The 17,700-nt window shown below is 47.3% G+C and overlaps 1 protein-coding gene across 6 annotated transcripts in view; it reads left to right on the top strand.

Annotated features, from left to right (window-relative positions):
* The window catches only part of TBC1D22A (TBC1 domain family member 22A), a 397,174-nt gene that overhangs the window by 205,444 nt on the left and 174,030 nt on the right, over nucleotides 1-17,700 (top strand). For 3 of the 6 annotated variants that reach the window (XM_037846180.1, XM_037846182.1, XM_037846181.1), the window contains one exon: nucleotides 2,851-3,050. In XM_037846180.1, the coding sequence (XP_037702108.1) occupies nucleotides 2,851-3,050 (200 nt within the window). The remainder of the gene's footprint in view (nucleotides 1-2,850; nucleotides 3,051-17,700) is intronic. The other 3 variants (XM_037846183.1, XM_037846179.1, XM_037846184.1) reach the window with 1 other exon arrangement.

The following is a 17,700-nucleotide window of genomic DNA, read 5'->3' as shown; positions in this document are numbered from 1 at the left end:
AGGGTATTTCTGATTGTCTTGGTGCTGAGAAGACAGATCAGTGTAGGGGCTCTCTGAGTTAAATGCCATGTGCCGTTACTTCCTTAAATTAAAGAGTAACAAATGGCCTGCTGAAAGAAGAGCTGCCTAGAATAGGCCACCGAAATTTTCTTGCATGAAATAATAAGGCTGTTAAGCACACTAAGAAAATCATGGCTTCTGCCAGTCACGAAGCAGCCTGTTTGCTGTGAGTTTGGTCTGTGCTAGCATAGCTGCTTCTGCAAACTGTAGGAGATCCTAGAGTCTGAGGAGTGTTTGATCTCCTTATTTGCCTTTTATTATATCTGAGGAAATATCCCGATGCTGTAAAGGCCCTTGAAAGAGAGAATATGTCAACGGAAAACGTCTCAAAAGAAGTCCTCTGGCTACTGCTGCTGACTCAATTCTCTGAGACTGGAAAATAGAGTCGGACCCACTCGGAAGTGGCAGCGGGCCGAGGCAGTTCTCTGGTCCCTGAGCCCTCTCCCAGCGAGGCCGTGTGCGCCGGGGAGGCCGTCTCGGCTGCCTGCATGGCTGGTGGACACGATTCACCTCGTAGAGAGGAGGATGGTGGGGGGCCTTGGTGTCAGGACGGGCTCCTCCCCGAGTCCCCTGAACTGAACCCTCTGCTCTGCGGGCTGGTGGGGGTCCCACCTTCCACCCGGGCTTGTGAGAGGTGCTTTTCCTACAGAGGCCCCCGTGTCGGGCACCTGGGCAGAGGCCCTGAGGCTTGGGGGGCAGAGCGGTCAGGGCCTGCGGTGTCACGGGCAGTCGGCTGCGAGGAGGGCCAGGGCTGCAGTTGTGACCGCACGGGGAGGGAAGGGAGGGTCTGGTGCGTGCCGGTGATGTGGCTTTCCCAAGGGGGCCTAACTACTGACCCCCCCCACTGTCTGCCACGCCACCTGGGAGACTCTCTCACTTAAACGCTGTGTTTTTGTTTTAAAGCTTGTTTGTTTAATCCACAATTAAAGCTCCCTCTAATCCATGAGCTTCTTCCCCCGGGCCTGGAGGGGAGACCCCTGCCCAGGAAATGCCTGCGCCTCCTTCACAGGTGCGGAGGGACCCTGGGCATACCTTGGGAGGAGTGTGCCTGCCTGTGCCACATGTCTGGGTTAGGCAGATCTGTAGAGACAGAAGAAAGATCAGTGGCTGCTCGTGGCTGCTCATGACTTGGGGTAGAGTCGGGGCGGGTGGGAATTGGCTGCTAATGGGTATGAGGCTGCTTGTGGGGTGATTAAAAATGCTCTGGAATTAGACAGTAGTGGTTGTTGTCCCACCTGTGAATACACTAAGCCCACAGAAATAGTCATTTTTAAATGGGGCATTTTGTGGTGTATAAATATATCTCAATAAAAACAGAAGAAAAGGAAACGAAGTACCTGCCAAGGGAAGGAGTGAAGGAGCGAATGAATAAGGGAGGATAGAGGGTGAGTTTTGTTTGCATCCATCTGGTTATGGGTGGTTTGGCATGAGAAGGCTCTCGCCCTCGGCCTCTCCAGGGCCCCAGGAGAGGCAAGGAGAGGTGGTGACTGCTGCGCTTGAAGGCGGTACCGAGCGCGTCCCCTGCCCTGCGCGGCTGTGGGTGGGGGCTGCACACCCAGGGCCCTCGCCTGCCTGGCCCACTGGGGGCTCATCTGGGGGCACCCGCTCGGCCCTGTGAGACATGGCAAGGCCCTCCCCTTCTCCACCGCTCTCGGTTCCCACGTGAAGGGGGCGTGGGAGGTCCTGAGCCCCTTGCCCTCGTGTGAGTTAGGGGCTGTGTGGGAAAGCCTTCGCGGTAGGTCAGGCTTGCCCCTAAGTCCTCCGCATCCCTGCAGTTTGCGGGGCGTAGTTCTGCAGGGGTTCTCGGGGGCCTATCAGATGGCACCTGGGCCAGCCTGGCATTTCTCTGCACTGCACTTTCCCCAGGTAATATTGACAGAGTTATTCCCAGGAGTGGATGCTTTCATGCACCTGAGACTTGCAGCTGCGCCCCTGGTGTGCAATAAGAGCTCAATAAGTGTTCAATTATTATTGTTGTTACTATTATTGTAATACTGGCTTCAAGCTTTCTAAATATATTCTCAGCTGAAATATTTCTTTTCTTAAAGAGTGTTTTCCTTGCAAATGATACTATGTACATTTGCAAAATAAAAATAAATAAAATAAAAACAGGAGACAGTTTTTCAAACATTTATGAGTTTTATGCTGAATGCTAGCAATTTTCGTAAAGATGTGAAATTAGTTTGCACAAATATCTGATAAGACATTTTAGTTAGGCATCTGTTTTGCATTTTAAAAACTTTGAAATTGTGTTTTCTCATTAGATTTTTTTATACTTTTTTACTTTATACTTTAAGAAGGAAATGATTTAGAAGACTCTTGCCTGTCATTTCTTTCAAATGTATCTGTGTCACTGCTTTCTTTCTTGGGTATTTGATCAAACATAGAAGAGTAAATTTTCCATGTGGTTTTGGAAAATCTAACCTAGGAAACAGGTTTTTAGAGGAAGTAATGTTGAATGAATACATACATTTATTAGATGCAGAGCTTTAAAACTTTCAGCTCTCTGTTAGGAATAAATGATGCATTTCAGGTTCTCTCCTATTTAGATGTGAAATGCATGAGAAGCGATCATTGACTATTAATCATGTTAATTCATCAGAGGATTCAGAATATTAACTATCTGCAACTAGTTGGGTACTTGAGTGGAGGAGCACCAGGTGATGAGGTGGAGGCCGCTCCAGCCGCTGAGTTATAGTGAAGAGCAGCGGGCTGGTGGTGCCGACTGGCCCAGTTTGTTTGGTCGGCGTGTAATCACTGGTTGTCTCTTTCCATGCCCTGCGCATGCAGACGACGATGATGCCGTGGACGCCGTGGGCATCGCCAGCGTGCCCGAGGAAGCGCTCCGCAACGTCGAGGCCGACACTTACTGGTGCATGAGCAAGTTGCTCGACGGCATCCAGGTGAGCCGCTGCTGCCCACAGGGACCCAGGGTGCTGCCCCACGTCCTGCCCAGCTGCCTGGCCTGGGGCCGTGCTTCCAGACCCGAGGTTGGTTTCTTGGAAGGAGCACTGGGCTGGGCACCCCCCACCTGCTTCTGCGCCTCAGCCCTGCCGCTCAGCAGCTCCTGGAGCCTGCGGTCCGACCTCTGCAGTGTGCACGTGCCTGGGGTTTGCTGTCCTGTGTGCAGCACTGAGTGCGTGCCTCTCCTTCCAGGGAGGTCATGGTGTGCTGCTGCACGATGGGGCGGGGGTCCTGGGGGCGGGGTCTGCCTGCTGGGCTTGCTTCCCGCGACATTGCTCTGCAGGCTGCAGGCCTCGGCATCCCTCTGGGCTGTTGCTGTGCTCGTGTGTGACAAACGCCACTCAGACGTGTCGACGCCTTTAAGGGCATCCATTTTGGGGCCTTGGTGCCTCTCCTGGGGCCTGTGAGCCCTGGCAGCCTGCGATCTAAGCTGGGTGTGCGGCAGCTGAGCTCAGTGCTGGAGGAGGAAAGTGGAGCTGGCAGGTCCTGCTTGTCCCCTCTGGGATGCCCTTGGACTCGGTCCCTGGGTGCCAGGGGCTGATGACTGGGATTCTCCCAGAACGGGGAGGTCGTTTGGCAACGGTTGGGGAGGAGACATCCCAAAGTGCTGGGAGAGACCTGTTGGTGGGTGAAGAGCAGGATGGAGACCCCAAGCCTCTCGGTGTGCAGAAACGGCTGAGGTAGCTGGAAGGACCCCGGGCGGTGCGGGCTGTTTTCTTTTCCCGGGCACCTGTTTGTGGGCCAGCCCTGCTAGCTCTGACGGAGGCTGAGGCCCTGTGAGGCAGCCAGGCCTGTGCTCCCGAGAAGGCAGCTACGGGGGAAGTGAGGGATCAGCAGAGGGATGTGTCCGAGAAGGTTGTGCAGGGGCACGGACCCCCAAGCAGGGGTTTGCTCCATAGACATTTCCCGAGGGCCAGATGTCTGTTCCGTTTTGAATACTCTTGGACACTCAACTGCAGATGAGCTGTGTGACGCGGGCTCCGTGGGGTCGGAGAGCTGTGCAGGAGGGTCCGCAGGTGCAGCCAGGCTCCCTTTTTCAGACGCAACGACCCTCGTCCCCTGCGTTTCCTGTCAGGGTTCCTCTCTCCTGGAGCTGTCCCCTAACAATTGGTGCTGACACCACCAAGAGGTCTCTGCTGAGCTACTTGAACAGAAAGGGCCAGAATAAGGCTGTTATAAAATGTCACCTCAAGATTTAGGTACTGAAGTTTAATTTGAATAAATTAGCTAAAATGATTCCACTGAGGAGAACTGCGTGGATTCACTTTACTTTTGATAGCTTAGGAACTGACAAAGACAATGTAAAAGCCCTTCATGTGATTGATCCTGGAAGCTGACTAGACCACCTGATGACTGATTTGTTTCTTGTAAAACAGATGTGCCCACAAGAGACGTATTTGGGCTCAAGCATCAGTTCATCATTTCTTCTACTTTGTTAAGGTCTTTGTAATTTTTAGTGTTTCCCTCAAAACTTAGTCTTCCCCCCCCCGTTAGAAAAGAGATTGAATTATAATGTGAAACTTCATTAATCTCAGACGTCACTTCTCTGATCATGAATGATGGAACTTCTGCCATTTAAATACAAGATTATCTGGCATCTATTTGTACATAGAATCAGCTGTACGGTGGAATCGATGCTGGCTTTTCATTTTTCACCTGAGCTTCGTTCTCTGATGAAATGGTTTATTGACAAGGCTGACAATTGTAAGGCGTAATGCTTTTCTGATGCACTTGTTTACAAAGCCGCACAGCCCAAGGCAGCCATCTGTCTTTCCTTTGGTTCCGGTGGGCTCCACGCAGGGCTCAGGGATGGCTTACCTGTTGCTACCCTCGGGGAACTTCGGCAACTCTGCTGTCTTTCCCCAGATAAGGCCGTCCCAGGACCCATGCTGGGTTCCTCTGGTGGGCGTTTAGTAAACCCAAGTGCCACTGCCCGTTAAACGGACCAGGATGTAAGCTTCCTCAGGACCTGGTGTTTCTGTCGGCAGTTGCTGACTTCTACCCCCATCCCCTACTCCAGGGCCTACCCATCTCCCCGTCATTTTCCTTAGAGCTGCTAGAATTGGCTTCCTTATGCACCTCTGCATCACCCACTGCCCTGCTGGAAAACCCATGGAAGCACTTTTTTTGCTTTGGTGAAACACACACTCTCAGGCTGGCCTTCTCCAGTTTCCCAGGGTTTTATCTGATTCAGTTTTATTTTATCAAGATGTGGTAGCAGTCTTTGTCATTGCCAAAGATACTTCAGTGGAATCAGAGTCACCGAACAAAAATTAAGCCCCAGTGGCTGGAGTCATGTACAGGCAGCTGGATATCTAGCAGGGGCTCTTCTCCACCAGGAGGATACTTCTGGAAGGACTTTGTGGGCCCACAGTTTCTGTGATTGGGAGATGATGGAACATCAACCCCATGTGTCAGGCGCCTCCCGTGTGCTCGCTGCCTCTGACACTGACCCACATCCTCTTGCAGAGCTGATGGTCCCCCCTGCCCATGAGAGGGAACGGATGCCGTGGGGGTGAAGCCCCTTGCCCAGAGGTACATGGCTTGTGCTGGATCCCAGAGCAGAACCTTGAAGCCTGTGGTTTTCTGCTCCACCTCACAACCTTCACCAGCTCAGATGTGGGGGAGCAAGGTCCATCGGGAAGCAGTTTTCTGGAGGGCAGCAACCACATCTGTTCATTCTTCCCTTCCTGTGTCCTGTCTGGTCATAGCCTCAACGCTCGCGTTAGTTGACTTTGGCTCACCTTGCGGCCTCCATTTGAGAATCTGTCTCCCACTGGGTTTCAGTAACATGTGGCTCTCTCTAAATGTCAGTCCATTAAATTAATTAATTGATGAACTTCGTCAGTGTGGCCAGAGTGTGGTGAGCGCCTACCACACAGAAGTCGGGCCCAAACCGAAGGACTTGGGTTTGTGAGTCATCGTCACCCTGCGGGAGATGCACACAGCGTGGCGGGCCGGGGGCCAGAAGAGGAGCACGGCCTGGAAACGCTGGGCGCTGCCCACCAAAACTCACTTCAGATCCATGGCTGAGCTCATGAGGAACAGGGCGGTCTTCTGGAAAGGAAGGTGACGGCCCCTCTGGCCCGGTGCTAACGTGGAGGGCAGTGAGCAGGCTCAGTCTGGCTGGGGCTGGTTTCCTGTCCCGGCAGGTGTGGGAAATGAGATGGAAAGCTGGTTCTGCACAGGCGGATGGACGTCTGCTGTCTTCGCCAGAAACAGAATAAAATGGTCCTGCACCTTCTTCAGAATTACCAAGTAGCGCAAGGAATGCTTGCTTAGGTGGTTGAAATCTACTGATATTTACTTTAGTAGAATTTAAAAATGAGAAAATTAAAAAATATTTAGAAACTCATTATGAAAAACAAAGATAAACCCGTTCCACATTATCATAAATAACATTTTTATGATACATTAATATTTTCCGAAATAAAAATGTTTAGTGAGAAGAAAGGTTTTATTTTACATTTTTGCAAATCTCTGTAATGTCTGGCTTCGTAGAAGACAGTTGAATTATCCTATCTGCTTTTGCATGTGGTTTGTTGCAGTATGTTATTTTGGTTTAAGTATGTCAAGAAAATCCAGCCTCATGCAGATATGTAGTTGGAAAGAGCCTTTTCAGATCATTACGGACTTTTTTCCTACCCAACAAATAGTAGTTTTTTAAAGCTTAGTAGCAATGTGAAATCTGAAACCATATCAATGACCATGTTGTATCAAGTTACCTTAGAATCCATTGGCCTATCTTGCACTTTGAATGGGTCTTACAAAACCAGTCATGGTTTTGGTTTTTAATACCATTTATCGGTCATAAAACGAAGACCAAGACTGATAAAAGAACTTGCAGATTTCCAAAGAACCAAAAAGAAGTTCCAGCAATCAAAATTATAGTCATTGAAATTTAAAAATCATTGGACACAACGGAAGAGTGAATTAGTCAAAATAGAATGGCGCTCTGAGAAAATTACTGGGTAGGCAGCACAGAGAGATAGTGGGACTGTGAAAGAGAGGTTGAGTGGATGACAAAAAAAATTAGACCCAGAGGAGAAAACGTGGGAGGAAAGCCAGTATTTGTAAAGAATTTTCTAGCGCTGATGAAAGACAGCATTACTTATATCCAGTAATCAAAACAAGTCTCAAGCGAGATGAATTAAAACATTCTCATAGGCGCAAGAGTGAAACCACTGTATATGACAGATAAGAGAAAATCTTAAAATTGATTTCATAGAAAATGCCGGTACCCTACAAATTTAAAAAAAAAAAAAAAAAAAGATAGGCAATAAGAAGAAAACAGACTTTTCAACAGAAACAACAGAGAGCAGATGAAAATGGAATAATACACCCAACATTCTGAAGAAACAACTGTCAACCAGACTTGGATTTAAAACATATCCCAGCGATCTGTTTCTTAAAAGACACTCACCTGAAGTATAAGGATCCAGGAAGATTGAGAGGAAAGGTCTGGGAAAGGTACAACCGGTAAGTACCAGGCAAGATAATGGCTATGTAGCTGTGCTGCTCTTGGGTTGCTAAGTGATTGTATGTACCTATTAGTTGAAATAGATTTTTAAGGCAAAAGAGCATTATTAGGGAGTATCACCATCTAATGAGATGTGAATAAATTTGTCAGGAAGATACAATAATCCTGAACACGCAGTCTTGACAACCTATTTTTGTGTGTGTGGTGAGAGAAATTGAGAGAAAGAGAATTTGGCAGAATTATAAGAAGAGATGATAGTACTATAGTATAATAGTAATACTAGCTGATGTTGTCGAAGGCTGCAGTGAGCCCGACCCCGTTCGGAGTGCCCAGGCTGGCGTGTCCCCTCCCAGCAAGCCCATAAGGTATTTCCCATTAGTGGTTAGACAGGGTGGAGCTGGGCTCCAGAATCCAGCTGGCCTGCGCGTTTATCAGTACATCGTGCAGGTAAGAGCTAGAAAGGTTACAGAACATCTGTACCGCAGTTAATTAGTTTGGGCAAATGGGCGGCTCTAGAACCCTGTACCCAGCCGTTGGAGAACATTCACTCATTTCGGTACACGTGGAATGTTTATAAAAACAGTCCTCCCTGCACCTCCCAGGGAGCCACATAGACCGAGCTCTGGGTAGGAGAGTGGCCCATTTGGAAGAGTGTTCTAGAGTAAGCTGAGACCCGGTGATGCAGACTCCCCAGACTGTCTAGGAGATGGGGTGTGGGGCAGAGACAGACCGGAAAAGCTGGGTGGAGGTTTGACAGCACTGAGAAAGTTCTGTCACAGCGCCCCGATACTCAGGCTGCCCCGCGTTCCGCACGCTCGATGCCCTCCCTGCATGTTTAAGTATGTTCTTTTTATTCAGGGGCTTTGGGTGCTGGGAGAGAAGGGGAAGCAGCCTCCTTTCCAGGCCTAATGGTCTCCTGGGGGGCGGCTTGCACAAAGCAGAGCCGGGGAGGCCACTGCTGGCTTCTGTGAGCCCTGGTGAGAGCCAGCAGCATTGCCCTTTGGGAGGGCGAAGCTGTCAGGGGGATGTTGTGGAGCGAGCTGCTATATGCTGTGTCATGGGGACCCGGCTCAGGTGTGACAGGGCTCCCAGCCATGGTCTGCTTTATCGCTTGCTCAGCACGGAGGGGAAGTGAGCCGCCTTGGCTGGACCCCGGGGAGGCCCATTGCTCAGGTCAGGGTGGGTGGGTGTCTGCTTCCCACGCCTCTCCTTACATCGGAGATGGGGGACAGCGGTACTGACTGCTGAGCTTTTATACGCTCAAGGGAGTGTGTATGGGGGTGTGGGGGTGTGGGGGCTCCAAGCAGCCGGAGCTGGTTAACATTTAACTTCTCACCTGGCTGCACACAAACACAAATGGAAACACACCAGACACCTGCCTGCACACAAACAAGAGGGGTACAGCAAGGGAGATGAGGGTGGGGAGGTAGCCACTGGGTGTGTCCTCGGCTCCCCAGAGGACATGGACTGTGTGTTGGGCTAGGGTGGGGCTGCAGCCAGGGACAAAGCCTCGAGTGGGGAGGGGCTTGGGGTGCTGTGGTCCTTGGCAGCTCTGGCCCTTCGTGGAGGGGTGGGGCTGGGGGGCGGGGTGGTCCTAAGCATCCTCCCTCCTTGGAGTTGCTGGATCTGGGGGTGCCATTGGCATTTAGTTGGCAGGACCAGGAGCACTGAATGTCCAGCAGTGCTTGGGCAGCCTTCCCACTGCAGAATCTTGATAGTACCCATTAAGCGACCCTGTCCAGAAAGATGCTGGGCTTATAGCCAGCAGCTCTGGGTTGGAATTTTCTCACTTGTGGGACCCTGTTAATTATTCCAATTTACTGGTATTGTCTTGAGGAGTGTATGAGAAAACTCTTTGTTTCATGGTGAAGTGGGCTGCTTGGCTCCGGCCTGGCAGAGTGTGGTCAGAGGCCTCCACTGCCCAGGAGGGTGGCCCAGGCCAGCTGGGCACAGACAGGGGTGTGCGGGAGGATGGGGGTCGCCACCGAGGTGGGCAATGCCAAGTGCAGGGCTTGAGGCTGTGAGCTTACAATTCTGCGTCTTTAATGGTGAATGATGCTCAGTGCTGAGGACACTTTCTCGGTTTCCTTCCCTGTCGTGTGGGGGGTGTGACAGTAAGTGCCTTTTACAATTCTAATAAGTGTAATTCGGGGAAGTATTCCATTTCCCTCTCCTGCCCGTTTTTCCTTTTCTTCTGTATTTGGGCTTTCTGCCCACTTGCCTCTGGGGGCTGTGAGTTGAGTGCGCACAGGCTGACCGCACGTGGGCCATGGGCACGACAGGCTGTCCACGTGTGGCCCTTGTACCTGGCAGGCTGACCGCACATGGCCCAAGGGCTGGGCAGGCTGACCACACGTGGGCTGTGGCCCTGGCAGGCTGACCGCACATGGGCTATGGGCTTGGCCTCCTCCCAGGCCCTCAGCATGAGGCAGGTGGCCCTGCAGCAGGCTGTTCCATCCAGGGGCCCAGCAGGCGGGTGCCGAGGCTCCAGCATGAGACGGTAAGTTTGTGTCGAGTGCACTGTGAGGGTTTCAGTAAGAGATTTAAACCCAACAGAAAAGAATATTTCTTTAAAACAGATTGCTTTAAAACAGTCTGACGACTCGTCTCAGTTATGAGCTCTCTGGTGGCTAAAGCTGCTGATGGATGCACTGAGTTTCAGCCTCTGCAGAGACCAGAGACTTCTCCCCTGGGGTTGGCTTCCTGTCCAGTTAGAAATTCCAGGCTGGGGGAGGCGTTTAGGCTTTCAGGGGATTATTCTTGTCCTCTTGCCAGACTCCTCATTTCGTTAACGGCCCCAGTGCCAGGGCTGTCGGTTAGATATCTTGAATTACGGCTTCCATACTTGCCTACCCTGAAGTCACACTATTACTCTTAGATTCATTACTTAACAGGACAGCTTCTTTGAGTAGAAAAGAACTGTGGCCTTTTATAATTAGTCATTTACATTTCCTTTCCTTGGGGAAGAATTTTTCAGTTCTATGAACTGGTGGTGGCATGGAAGTCATAGGGATATTGAGGAGAGTGGCTCATTATCTTGGAACTTGTCACAGGAAAGACCAGAAATGTAATGGTTTAGTGACCTAGCAGGCCCAGGCCTGGGGGCTGCAGTGGACTGTGTCTTGGGGTGGGGTGGGGGATGGCTGTTGCGTGTCAACCATTGAGGAGAGAAGGGACAGAGGTATCCCAGGAAACCAGAGCCTGCACAGGGAGCCCTTGGAGAAGCACCAGTTATTAAAATGCATGCCCCCAGAAGGAGAGAGGCCGGTAGCCAAAGGCACGTACGGAAAGGTGGCTCAGGAACCTCAGAAACGACAGCTAGAACCTGGCACGTTCCAAGGCCTGGGGGTGGTCTGGTCTGACACTAAGCTCCAAGGAAAGAGAAGACCAAGAAGGGATTGGTCTGCTGCCTGGGAAGGACGCAGGGAGAGCGGGCAGTTCTGTGGCTGTGGCTTGGTTTTTGTCACATTCATCAGGAACAGTCTCTCTCTGGAAAGAGCAGGGGAGCTGAGCCATGATGCAGAGAGAAGCAAAGCCCCCCCCTGCAGCCAGCCCTGCCCTTGGACGTGAGGCAGCCCTGCAGGGTTTGGGGAATGGGTGGAAGAATGGGTGAACGAAGCACCTAGTTGGTTTACGTCTGTTCCCGTCCCAAATGCCAGATGAGTCATACTCTGTGTGGAAGAATCTGGGAAATTTGATTTTAGAGCCAGCCCCATTCGATAGAATGGAGGATTCTTGGCAGTATTCTAGGAAGGTTTATGAAACAGACAAGAACGTGCTGATTACTGGCCTGCAGCAGAAGGTTCATTAAGGGGTAGTCACTGAACAGCAAATGATTTAAAATTGGAAATGAAAAAAAATTCAATTTACAACAGCACGGAGAAACATAAAATCCCTGTTGTTGCTGGAATGATGCCTCATTCCTTTGCATCACCAGGCAGTCGTCCACCGTATGGATGTGCTGTGCTCTCCTGTCGTGAAACCCGAGCTGTTTCTAGTTTGTGGCTGTCAGGAGTGAAGCTGCTGTGAACATTTATTTACAGGTCTTCTTGCTGACATGTGTTTTCCTTCTTGGTTAAATACCAAGAGTGGACTTGCTGAGTCATCGGAGTATGTGTGGATTTTTTTTTTATATAAGAAACAGCCAGACTGTGGTGATGAACGCATAACTATGTTATCATACTGTGGACAGTGGATTGTATATCATGGATGATTGTATGGTGTGTGAATGTATTTCAATAAAACTGAATTTAATAAAAAAAAAAAAAAAAAAAAAAAAAAGAAACAGCCAGACCTTTTCTCAAAGTGGTTGTACCATTTTACACACTCAGCAACAGTGTGTGAAGGTTCTAGTTGCTCTGTTTCCTCCCCGTCTTTGCATTTCTCTCATGTTCCTTATTTATTCTTGATAGCTACCTTTTGTCAAGACACATATTTTGAGAATATTTTCTCCCAGTTTGTGACTTGCCAGTTTTTTTTTTTTACTAGAGAAGTTGTGGGTTTACAGAAAAATCACGCAGAAAATACTCCCCCACGCAGTTTTCCCTATTACTAACACTTTGCATTAGTGTGATACTTTTGTTACAATTGACAAAACAATATTATAATTATACTATAGTCCATAGTTTACATTAGGGTTCACTGTTTGTGTGTTGTATATGATCCTATGATTTTTATTCTCCTAACATATATACAACCCCAAATTTCACTTTCCAACCACACTCAGACAGTTCAGTGTCATTAATTATACTCACAGCGTTGTGCCACCGTCACCACCACCCATCACCCAAACCTTTCCAACATCCCAAACAGAAACTCTGCATCAATTGACCCTCAACTCCTCATTCCTACCCCCAACCCAGCCCCTGCTAACCCAGCCCCTGCTAACCTAACCCCAACCCAGCCCCTGCTAACCAGCCCCTGCTAACCCAACCCTGCTAAGTTTCTGACCCAGTTCATTTTTTAACAATGTCATATGATGGGCAGAAAATTTTAATTTTGATGAAATCCTATTCATCACTTTTTTCTTGCATGGTAATGGCTTTCTGTGTCTTGATTAAAAATCCTTTGCCAACCCTTAGGATGCCAAGGTAGTCTCCCCTATGTTTTTCTTGTACACACTTTATAATTTTAGCTTTTACTTTTAGGTCTGTAGTCTGCCTTGACTTAATTTTTTGTATATGGGGTACAGAAGGCACTGGGTTGATTTTTCCATATAGATGTCCTAGTTAACATAGCACAGTTTGTTGAAAACACTTTCGTCTCCACATGGGGTTGTGCTGGCGCCTTTGATGAAGATCAGATGCCTGTGTAGGTGTGTCTGTACCTAGGCATTCTCCCCCGTTCCGTTGAGCTCTTGGATTGTCAAGTGACTACAAACCCACTGTAGCTTCATTGTAGGACTTGGAGTCAGGTAGGGTAAATCCTCCAACTTGAGTCTTCTTTTTCAGAATTTTCTTGGTGGGATTTTGAATGGGATTCTGTTGAATCTATATGTCTGTTCTCCTTGAATTGACAGTATTAACAACAATGAGTCTTCTAATCCATGAACTTGGTAGATTTCTTAATTAAAGATATTCTTTAATTTATCTTCACCATTATTTTGCAGTTTTCAGTTTATAGGTTTTGCTCATATTTAAATTTATTTGTAAATATTTTATGTTCTTTTATGCTACTTTGTTTTTAAATTTTGTTTTTATTGCTGGTATATACAAATATACTTGTTTATAAACCAGCCTAGTATTCTGGCTACTACTGCTGCATAACAAATTACCCCAAAGCTTGGTTTAAAGCAACTAGTTTATTATGCTCACAGATCCTGTGGGTCGGGATTTCACTTTGGGCTTGGCAGGGATTGCTTAGCTATGCCCTGCGATGTCTGGAGTCTCAGCTGGGAAGACCTGAAGGCTGGGCACAACTTGGTAACTGGGGCCTGGAATCGTCAGAAAACTCATTCATTTAAGTGTCTGGTGCCTGCTTGGGCTCTAAGAGCAGATCTGCAGCCTGGCCCTCCCACTCAGGGCCCCGCATGTCACTTATTGTCTTCATAGCACAGTGGCCTTGTGGTAGTCAGACTTCTCGTGTTGTTGTTCAGAGTCCCACAGGCTCCTTGAGGGAACACGGTGTAAGTTGGATTTGTATGACCAAGCCTAGATGTCACTTAATGTCACTTTCACTGTACTCTTTTGGTTGAAGCAGTCACAGTCTACCCAGATTTAAGGGGAGGGAAATTAGACTCCATCTCTTGATTCGGGAGTAGCATGCTCCCATTATAAAAGAGCAGGTGTGATGGAAGATACTGTTGCGGCCAACTTTGGAATATGTAATATGCTGCACCATGTTTCCAGTGATCTTGTTAAATTGACTTATTGGTTCTAGGAACTCTTTTTCTTATAGGTGCCTTAGGATTTTCTATGTACATGACCGTGTCACCTGCAAATAAAGAGATTCTTACTTTTTTCTTTTCAATGCATATAACTTTTGTTTCCTTCTCTTGCCCTGTTGCACTGTCAGGGACCTCTAGTATAAAGTTGAAGAGAAGTGATAAGATTAGACATCTTTGCCTCCTTCTGGATGTCTCTCTCTCTCTCTCTCTCTCTCTCTCTCTCTCTCTCTGTGTGTGTGTGTGTGTGTGTAGATGTGAAGTATTCAGGCTTTCACCATTAAGTAGGATATTATTCTGTAATTTATTTTATAGATGCCTTTATCATGGTATTTGTTGATAGAGCAGATTCCAAAGATAAGTGGTCTATGTTTTTAATCAGCACCCTGGTTTATTTTGATGTGCCTTTAACTTTGAGAATTATTGGTATATAATGGAAGAAGAGAATTGAGGATAGAATTCTTAAGAGTGGGGTGCTGGAAGAGCAGGAAGACATCGCAGTACGCTGAGACTTTTTGTGTATGGTGTACAGAAGGCATTGAGTCTACATTTTTATTGAGATTGTTCACAAACCATACAATTATCCAAAGATCCAAAGCTTACAATCAGTTGCCCTGATACCATCATACAGCTGTGCATCCATCACCACAATTAATTTTCTTTCCATTTTTAGAACATTTTCATTACTCAAGAAAAGAAATAAAGACAAAAAAAAGGAAACTCAAATTCTCCCATACCCCTAACTAAGCCCCCTCCATTATTGATTTCTTGTATTGGTATAGTACATTTGTTACTGCTGATGAAAGAATGTTAAAATACTATGAACTGTAGTATATAGTTTGCAATAGGTTTTTTTTTTTTCTATATGCCCCTCTATTATTAACTTCTAGTTATAGTGTCATACATTTGTTCTAGTTCATGAGAGAGATTTCTAATGTTTGTACAGTTAGTCACGGACATTGTCCACCACAAGATTCACTGTTTTATACATTCCCATGTTTTAACCTCCAAGTTTCCTTCTGGTGACATACGTGACTCTGAGCTTGCCCTTTCCACCACATTCACAGACCGTTCAGCACTGTTAGTTATTCTCACAACGTGTTACCATCACCTCTGTCTACTTCCAAATGTTTAAGTTCACTATAGTTGAACATTCTGCTCATAATAACCAACGGCTCCCCATTCTTTAGCCCCGTTCTATATCCTGGTAACTTATATTTCATGTCTATGAGTTTACATATTATAACTAGTTCATATCAGTGAGACCCTGCAATATTTGTCCTTCTGTGTCTGTCTTCTTTCTCTCAGTATAGTGCCCTCAAGTTTTCTTCATCAACCCATTTTTTAAAAAATATTCTCTGACAGACAGTTTTGTTCATACACCATATATTCTGTCCCAAGTAAAGAATCGATGGTTCCCTGTGTAGTCACCACCATGTATTCACGACCATCGCCACTGTCTGTATAAGGACATCTCCATTTCTTCCACAAAGAAGGAGGGAGAGTCAAAGCAGGTGGAGAGACAAAAGGAAAAGAAGAGAGAGAGGAAAAAAAAACTCATGGCAGCTAGTAAGTGACAAAAGGAAAGCTAGCATTAAACCAAGGTCGATTAAAGAGTCAGACAGCATCACCAATGCCAAGAGTCCCATACCCCTTCCGTATGCGCCCCCCGCATATACATTTAGCTTTGGTATATTGCCTTTGTTACATTAAAGGAAGCATGATACAATGTTGCTGTTAATTATAGTCTCTAGTTTGCATTGATTGTATTTTTCCCCCAATCCCACCCTATTTTTAACACCTTGCAATGTTGACATTCATTTGTTCTACCTCATGTAAAAACATATTTGTACCTTTTATTACAGTCGTTGAGCACCCTAGGTTTCCCTGGGTTACACAGTCCCAATCTTTATCCTTCGTCTTTTGTTCTGGTGTCCCACATGTTCCCAACCTTCCTCTTTCAAGCATACTCACAGTCATCTTTGTTCAGTGTACTTACATTGCTGTTCTACTGTCTCCCAAAATTGGGAAAGGAAAATCTTTTCCTTTCTATCTGCAGTGCTTCCTTTAATGTTTCCTGTAGAGCAGGTATCTTGTTCACAAACTCTGTCATTGTCTGTTTGTTAGAGAATATTTTAAGCTCTCCCTCATATTTGAAGGGCAGTTTTGCCAGAAGTAGGATTCATGGTTGGTGGTTTTTCTCTTTCAGTATCTTAAATATATCACAGCACTTCCTTCTTGCTTCCATGGTTTCTATTGAGAAATCTGCACATAGTCTTATCAACTTCCCTTTGTATGTGATGGATCGCTTTTCTCTTGCTGCTTTCAGGATTCCTTCTTTATCTTGGACATTTGATAATCTGATTGGTAAGTGTCTTTGCGTAGGCCTATTCAGATCTATTCTGTTTCTGGTACACTGTACTTCTTGGATCCGTAATTTTATGTCTTTCATAAGAGATGGGAAATTTTCATTGATTATTTCCTCTATTATTGCTTCTGCCCCTTTTCCCTTCTCTTCTCCTTCAGGGACACCCATGACACGTACATTCCTGCATTTCATTTTGTCCTTAAGCTCCCGGAGATGTTGCTCATATTTTTCCATTCTTTCCTTTATCTGTTCTTTTGTGTGTAGGCTTTCAGTTGCCTTGTTCTGCAGTTCCTGAGTGTTTTCTTCTGCGCCTTGAGATCTGCTGTTGTATGTCTCCATTATATCTTTCATGTCTTTTGTTGTGCCTTTCATTTCCTTAGATTCTGCCAGTCATTTTTTTTTGAACTTTTGATTTCTACCTTATGTACGCCCAGTGTTTTCATTATATGCTATTATGATTATTGGCTATCACACCCCCCCTTTCAGTGGTTGCATGTATAACTTATCACAAATGTCTTCAAATACTATTATACCTCTTGCATGCTGTGAGTTGGCTGGTGTCTGAAAACAAGTGTTTTGTACTTTTTTCCTTTTTCAGGTTTTTACGGTAGGAGGTGCCAGTTACTCTGTCCTGTCTGGAGAGAGCCCTCTGTCCTAACCATTGTCTGTGATCCGTGTCTGCCGTGGGTTGGGAGCAAGGCAGCTCACCACTGTTGTAGGCTCCTTTCTGTACACCCACACCCAGAGCCTTCCTTGTCCTCCTTCCTTTCCCCAGAGATGTTATGAAGTCGTGCAGGGTACGGGTTTACTCAGTGCTTCTCAGCATGGAGGGAAGCAGCTACCGTGATAGATGGCATAACGGAGACTCGGAAGGAGTTCAGCTGCCTGGCCTGCCAGCCACGCCTGAGCCAGAGAACAAGCTAATAGGAATAAATGCAAATCCTATGTTCAAGTTCAGAAGAGCATCCAATCCAACACAGGTCAGCACAAAGCAGCTGTGACAGTTTGGGTTGACTGCATCGTCAGTCGGAGGCGCTCGTAGTATGGCAGTGGTCTCCTCACTGACATTCCTGCACCCTCTTTGGCTCCATTTATTGCTTCTCCAGCTGGCAGCCAGGGTCACCTTTTCAAAAAATGTGAATCCTGTAACCATGGCAGCTCTGCAGCTCCATTCCATCAACTCCACTCCATAGCTTTGCTTTGGTCTTACACTGAATTCCCTGAATGGCTGCCCGGCCTTGGAATGGTCTTCTCCTGCCTTAGTGCTGCTTCCTCGGGCCGCCTGCTGCACTGGCCTTCTTTCCTTCCTTCTCCCCATCCTGCAGCTGGGGCTCTGCGGCACCTCCCTTCTTTCAGCCCCATTCCCTCCCTCCAGCCTTCAGACTGCAGACCTCGGGAGGCCTGCGGGGCAGGGCCTCTCACAGCTGCACTGGCACAGCCACCCTC

The sequence above is a fragment of the Choloepus didactylus genome, chromosome 8 (genome assembly GCF_015220235.1).
Source record: "Choloepus didactylus isolate mChoDid1 chromosome 8, mChoDid1.pri, whole genome shotgun sequence".
Classification (NCBI taxonomy): domain Eukaryota; kingdom Metazoa; phylum Chordata; class Mammalia; order Pilosa; family Megalonychidae; genus Choloepus; species Choloepus didactylus.
This window is presented reverse-complemented; position numbering and strand designations above follow the sequence as displayed.